The 7461-nt window shown below is 35.8% G+C and overlaps 1 protein-coding gene across 2 annotated transcripts; it reads right to left on the bottom strand.

Annotated features, from left to right (window-relative positions):
* Window positions 1-2630: 2630 nt before the first annotated feature.
* On the bottom strand, window positions 2631-5473 carry LOC144207505 (homeodomain-interacting protein kinase 1-like). 2 transcript variants are annotated; one of them, XM_077733004.1, is made up of 8 exons: window positions 5326-5473; window positions 5047-5186; window positions 4798-4977; window positions 4533-4714; window positions 4316-4439; window positions 4107-4217; window positions 3674-3748; window positions 2631-3609 (listed from the first exon to the last, which is right to left on the bottom strand). In XM_077733004.1, exons 1-8 carry the CDS (start codon window positions 5360-5362, stop codon window positions 3229-3231), a joined length of 1230 nt encoding a protein of 409 aa, XP_077589130.1. In that variant the 5' UTR covers window positions 5363-5473; the 3' UTR covers window positions 2631-3228. The 2 variants fall into 2 exon arrangements, with proteins under 2 accessions (XP_077589130.1, XP_077589131.1); XM_077733005.1 differs by having other exon boundaries at window positions 3462-3609; window positions 4124-4217.
* Window positions 5474-7461: the final 1988 nt, after the last annotated feature.

The raw sequence follows: 7461 nt of genomic DNA, 5'->3' as shown, positions 1-7461 counted from the left end.
CTAGAGACCTGCACCAAGGAGAAATATTTTTATTTTGTATAACAGACAGATATTGTAAACAAATGAAATATTTATTTTCATTTCAGCAAAAATTGTCTACTAGCTAACAGCAAAGACTTTTTTTATAAAGGGGGGAAATATTTATATGTAAAGGTTTTTTGATTTACAGCAGTACGAGAGATGAAAATACGAGAATTACGTGCCAATTTTTTCACAAGTTAGATAAATAGAATAATATTGTGGTGCCTTTTGCTGTACGCTGAAGTCGGAGGTCCCATTGAGTTTTGTAGCCTTTCTTATAAAGACTTCTCATTTTTATAGAGACCGATCCTCTTCCTTACTTTTGCTTTCTTTTTTCTTTTCTCTAATTTGGGATCCTCCTCTTTTTGAACTGTGATCTGATTATGTCATCATGCAATATCGAGTCCTTCTGTGTAAAAAAGTGTCTGTTTACATAGTTTTGATTCACGTAGCGTGTGCTCGTCTCACAGGGACATGACTGGGTAGTTTTGTCACTTTTGGCTGAACCTCGCATCCTTCATTTTTACGTCTTTCTCTCTCTCTCTCTCTCCCTCACTGCCTGATGTGGTTATCCCGTGAGAAGTAGAATCTGAATGAGGATGTTGCGGCATCTCATTCTCACGTACGCGATCAGGGTGCTGTCATAACACAGGGGTTGGTTTTGAGAGTATGTTTGTGTGTGTACAGTATGTGTGCGCCTCATCAAGCCTCATGTGGTTGGTGTCTCCTTTCATTTACCACTTCCATTCACCGACCCTCGCGCTGCCAAAACTTCCATTGCACTGACCCCCCTTTTCCACGTGAGCAGTCATTGGCCAGAGAGCCGTTCGTTCAAACCCACCAGTTGAAATCCAGCCTGACTCTGGCCTCCTGTGGACTGCCAAGCCCACATCTTTCCTATGCCAGCAGCTTAGAGCCGCACTGTGTCTCAGGACTTCCTCATCACACATCATACCTAAAAAAAAAAAAAAAGACTTGAGCCGAGAGAGAGATAGAGAGAGCTCCTCATCTCAATAGCCTCTCAGTTTTGCAGGAAAGAATCACAATCACACCCTCCCTCACTTGTCTAATGCGATCAGGTCAGGGTAGCCGTTTAGGATGCGTGGATAGAAAAAGTGGACAAAAGCTTCCATTTTAATTTCTCATTCCCACTCAAATCCAAAAAAAACCTGCGTGAAAACAGGCATGCATGTTTGCAAATGACACTACCCCATTCGTTCTATTTTTTTTTGCACTACTAGAACGTTTTCCTGTGTGAAGAGTTGACCTTTCACTACTTGGAAAAGGTCAATTATTACTTTTGAGGCAACTCTAGCTTGACTTTTTTCAGTAAGCTCAATTCCAAACACTGGTGTTTACACCAAATTACTGCATCCTTGATATGTATTTCAATACTTTACTTGGTAAATTTGTGTTGCTTGGTCATATTGACTGAATGCTCTGTTATACACGTCTTCGCCCCCTAACCCTTTCCTCTCCATCCACCCGCATTATACTTTAACCCTTAGACAATTTCTGAAGCATTTGACGAATCGAGGCCCCATCTACGCATTATTATTATTATAATAGGGCCATAGTGCCGTATAAAAACCCTTACATTTCAAATATGTACAGTGCATTGGGTCTAGAGAGCCTTCCTAGGCTCTATGTGTCAGATACAATAATCTTCACTCTTATATTATTTTCACACAGGAGATGCATGGATCACGGTTACAAAAAAAAGAAGTATTTTTAAAAAGAGAAACCCATTCAATTAAAGGGGAATCATATTAGAATTATATATATACATATATAAAAAAGAACATTTGGCTTTAATGGCTCCAAGGTTTGCCTAGTTTTGTCTTATTATCACTGTAATCAATCTGGGATTTGCAATGTGGAAATAATGCAAGTGAGGGTAGTGTGCTTTTAGAGCTAGTTGAATTGTTAACACTCCAATCCTTAACCCCCCCACCCTTTCAATCTAGACATACACAATCAAGCATACATGTACAAGAACAAACATAAAAAAAAGCCCTTTCACATCTGTGTATGTCACGCAGTTTATCATTTTTTTTTTTTTTTTTTTTTGACAAATTCCCTTACTTCTCTACTCTCAGCTCCTCCCTTGCCCCGCCCCCCTGCATGTCCTAGTGGTACTGGTAGTTTGGGTGCATGGATAAAGCCGTCAGCAAACTTTTTCTTTTTTTCCACTTGGTGAAAAAAAAAAATGTGTATTCATTTTTAACATTCAGCAATAAATCCCCTTATCTTCATGCCCGACCTTTTTGGAATATGCTAGATTTTTTTGGTTTGTTTGCAAGTTTTACCGAGAAACAAAAAACCTGTAATAGACAAAAAGTCTAAACTCACTCAATTCATATGGAAAAAATAAAACTTTATTCCTACCATTGAAAAAAAAAAGGCCTGCTATCTTTACCCAAAAAGTCAAGATAATTGTTTTTTTTTACTTGCAGTTCCATCCAGTAAAGTTTAGTACAGTTAATTAAAGTATTTTTTCAAATTTTCTGATCCAAGACAAGGTAATCATTACCCCGATTGTAAGACGAAAGCTAGGGCATAATCATTGATTAGTCGTATTTTTTGTGTGATTTATGACCAGTATATACATTTTCTTCCAGTTTTTTTTAAACAACTTTATTTTTAATTGTTTAAACAGTTGCTTATTCGGACAAACATTGTTGGCATAACTCCTCTACCCCCAGTATTCAAATATTGAAAAATATATATACTACTGCATTATATAAAACTATTAACAAAATCATAGAAACACATTTTCACAAATAAATTGGCAAAGAAAAAAAAAACAAGAATGACTTATTCAAGTGTTGACCATTACATCATATCATTCATAATTATCTAAAGTCCATAATTCTATAGCATTACTAGTCATAAATGGAAAGGGATGGAAACAAAATGAATATGCTTATATTTTATCGATGCTTCTCTAAAGGTAGAAAATAAAAAAAACTCGAACTATTGCAAAAAATATAATAAAAAAACATGTTTAAATTCAACAGGGCAACCCAATAATGAACCAAATGCCAGTTTTTGCCTATAATTTAGACTATGAGATTTATGAATACTAGTACATAAAATGACCATAAAGCTGCGGTAAGATGAAAAAAAATGTGTGTTAATATAAATGTTTTATGCATATTTGTGCATGTTTTGAATAGGTACGGAAGAATATTTTGGCCTTGTGACCTACTGGATTTTTGCTGAACAAGCACCTTCAAGTAGGAAAAGCAAAATGTTTCTCTTCATCCAGTAAAATAATCGTTTGATACAGTGCATTTCTTTTTTCTTTGCATGTCGCTTCCTCTTGTGTGGTTTAGGTGTTGGAGTGGTAAGACATCTGCAACCCAGTTTGGCACATTTAATGGCAGCCTGGTTGGTTACTGCTTGCAAGGCTCGGTGAAATCCTTGAGATAATGTGAGGTGAGAGCGCTTGTAGATGTAGCTTTTCCTGATGAATGGGTGCTTGAGGATTTTGCTGGGTTTAATTCTTTCTCTGGGATCCCACCTGAACATTGCTTTCAACAGCTCGAAAAAACTATCCACCTCATTGTCTCTTTCTGGAAACATCTAGGAGGGAAAATAATAAAAGTATGAAAAATGACCTTCTGTTTTTGATGTAAAAGTGACTTACCTTGATTAATTCTTTCATAGAACGAACTTTAAATTTCGGGTTGACAGTTGAATCTTCGGAATATTCTTTGCGGTTCTGAAGGAGAAATTATGAACAATTATTAGTTGAAGATACTCAAACACCAAATATTTTGCAGTCCAGGAGTGATACATTTCGCTAAAAATTAATAAAATTAAGATTTTCCCTTTAAATGCCCAATTTTTTTTCTCTACTGGCTGTTTAAAAAATAAATAATCTAAGGATGATTAAGTGACTAGCTCAATGTACTGTTAAAGATGAGAAGTATGATATTTTAAGTTTTATGTGCAGGCCAAATTTAATATTTTTAGTATTTTCTCCCTGTACATAAAGACTGGGAAGCAGGCTAGAGTTGGCCCATGAGCCATAGTTTGGATATCTCTGCTTTAGACTAACAACTAAATTGACATTTTACCTTGAAAACCCACTGACCAGATTCTGAATTGTTGAAAAACTGCAATGTTTGCTTCCCACCATTTAGAACATTATCTGGTGGCAATCCGAGTAGACAAATCATGCATTCCAGCTAGACAAAGTAAAGAAAAAAAGATTAGTAAAATAAATGTGACCAAAACCTCTTTTAAAATTGTCTAAGATTTAAATAATAATAATAAATATACGTACCAAGTCATAGTCTGTGCTTCCCAAAAAAGGAAAAACGCCAAGCACCATCTTCACTGCTACAACTGCAAGTGACCAGATGTCAATGTCCTCTGCATATGGATGTTGAAGAATAATTTCCGGAGCTCTTTTGTAGGGTAAATATACATATATATTATACAGAATAAAACAGGATACAAAGAACAACAAAATGACAGTAACCTTTATAAGATGAACCTACCTGAAATAAGCAACCTGTCTCATCACAACCCTCTTGGCTTCATGTCGTGTAAGAGACACACTGAAGTCAATCAGTTTAACCATAAATGGCCGTTTTCCATGATCCACCAGCATGATATTATCTGGTTTAACATCTCCATGGATCACTCCAACAGCTTTTAGTGCATCAAAAGCAGTAGCTAGCTGAAGGGCCAAATATACAGTACATATTTATGTCGAAATTACAGCCAAAAAACAACCAAAAAATAGCACTCATTCATCCTCACTTGCTGAATGACGGCTCTTATTTCTCTCAGGGGCATACGGCCTTTTGCATGATAATATTGAGCCAGGCTCATGTCCAACATTTCAAAGACGAGAAAATTTTTACTGGAGGAGTTACCAAAGTACTTTACAATGTTGTCCCTATCCAGTTGAATGTCCATCAATAGCTGTAGTATGGATGCCTAAATTATTACAAATTAAAAATGATGTCAAACTGATGTGTCAATAAAGAAATAAATAAAGTTACACACCTCACGTTGGACGTTTCTTCCTGGCCTGGGAATCTTGATGGCAATTTTTTCTTTGGTTTCCCGATCCAGACACTTGAGTACAACTCCATAGCTGCCTTTTCCCAAGACTTCGATTGCTTTATATTTTGGAGGAAGGATTTCTGAAATATGGACAAACCCAGAAATATGTTCAAAAAAATCCCTTTTTTCAATATTTATGATAATATTAACTTTTGATATTACTTTTAAATAGCATAATTATGTATTACTTTTTAAAGCTAGGTATCTCAAAGTGTATACCTTTAAGTTTTAATGTAATGCCAGGTTTTTGGGTCATTTTGAGCTTGAATTAGTCATTTTATTTTAAGTCTAGTTTAAGACAATTACATTTAATGGAGGGGGAAATTTACTATTGGAGAAGCGAGCAGTATTGTTTGCAATTAAGTCTTTAGGTGATATATCAGCTTTAATTGACTTTGAATCAAAGTTTGGAGGGAATGTCATCAAACATGATGCTCATGATGTCAGACTGCTAACGCCTTGTTTCCCCATCTGATTGAGTTCAGCGTGAATGCTATTTTGTGCGGATCAAATCACTAGTCGATTCTACTTAAAGTTTAGAAGTTAGTATACCATTCATATTTAGGTATTGTGATAAAGAACCTAGTACAAAAAAATATTATTTTTGTACCACTGTCGGCTCATATACAGCTCGAAGTTAATCATGACTTCTGTTATTTAAAGATGCTCAGCATTATTTCAGAATGCGTATTCATTTTATTCCTGATGGCGCCATCTTGCAGAAATTTCCCAAATACGGGATGAAATAAAGTTTTAAACTAACCTAATCTAACCTAACCTAATGTGTCAGCCATACAGTTATGAGATCGAGAGCTCATTTGGACCTTCCTATGTGGAATTTGCATGTTTTCTCCGGGTCTGTGTGGGTTTTCTCTGGGTACTCCATTTTTAGTTGACTATAATTAACTCCAGTTTCCACCTGATAGCAGAGACACTGAAAACTAGACTTTGCTATAGCCCATTTTACCACTGGATGACAGTAGAGCACTGCAAAGACGAATTAGAGCATTTCCCGCAGTACTACATCTATTGTAAAATGGCAATAAGAGTCAGGTAGGGTAGATAAGTCATTGTGATATACCTCCCTTGACAGGATTCCTAGAAAAATAATAAAGAAAAATATTGGAAATGCAATTCAGTATCAAAGAAGGGTGGCTCAATGTTTTTCCCTTTTTATTTAGCAATTTTTTGAGTGCCACCTCAAGTAGTAGTACCCCTACATTCTAGGTTGGGTTGAGTTATATGTCAATATTTGTATGCATGCACTCCGTTTTTAGGGAATTTAACACATTAATGCACATTTTTTTAGGGAAGGGTTTCACTAAATGAAGGGTAATGACTTTAGTAAAACATACACTGAGACTTTGTGATAAAACATGTTTAATCACTCTTTTCGACATTCAAGATGTTCAAGGTGATGCAATATGTTAATATATTTGTTTTTATTACTCCTTCCAAAAGTCTATCAAGGAACTGCAGTGAAATGTTTTAAAGTGAGCATTAAAGATTAAAAGGACCAGAGATCAGGTAGAAACAGATGCTTTAATTAGTAGTCTAGAAAATGCTCATAGCGATGTATTGCTTTTGTGTGTTTGATGACTTTAATTAGCTGGAAAGTCAGACAAAATACGAATATCCACAAAGTGGTTCTCTATAAAGGTTTTTACCATCTCCTGTCTTTTTATTCTATTTTATTGCTTCTCGCCAGTATTGCCTGTTAAAAGATAATGATTTGGATTTAGAAGTGATAAGTAGTACTTTAGCTGTCCATTAAACATTATTTCATTTAGTTAAAGCCTCAGAAATACATACATAAGTAAATATTGGATGTCTTTTACTTGGAAAGATTTAGGAAAGTGTTTTAGAAGAAAATCAAGGACAAGGTAGAGAAGTTGAATGGGGTTAAGTGCGAAGAGTTTGTGTATGTGATGAGGGGAAAGGTTGGCAGGCTTATGATGTCATCAAGTGACATTTAGTTGACAGGGGCCATGCAACAGATGGGCTAAGGGACCAAGAATGAAAGTTGATATGTCTTGCACGCATGTGTGTGTGTTTGGAGGATGCGTGTGTCTATGTGTGTGTGTATGTACTCGGGGACACCTTTTCTTTCACAAGTGAAGTGACACTAATTGGCCCAAAAAGGTCAAAGTTAACACACCATCCTATTGCTTACCATCACCATTTTCAGTCCTCTTTTTTGTTCAGCAAATAGTTCATCAAAAACCTAACTCATTTTACAAGTTGTCTAGGTAGACCAAAGTGCTATTAGGGGTCTTTTTAACTATTTAACTGGCAGCGTTTGATAAGTAATGTAATGTTTTGTGTACCCTCAAGATGAGATGTCCAGATAGCAAA

This window comes from Stigmatopora nigra, chromosome 14 (assembly GCF_051989575.1).
Source record: "Stigmatopora nigra isolate UIUO_SnigA chromosome 14, RoL_Snig_1.1, whole genome shotgun sequence".
Lineage (NCBI taxonomy): Eukaryota > Metazoa > Chordata > Actinopteri > Syngnathiformes > Syngnathidae > Stigmatopora > Stigmatopora nigra.
This window is presented reverse-complemented; position numbering and strand designations above follow the sequence as displayed.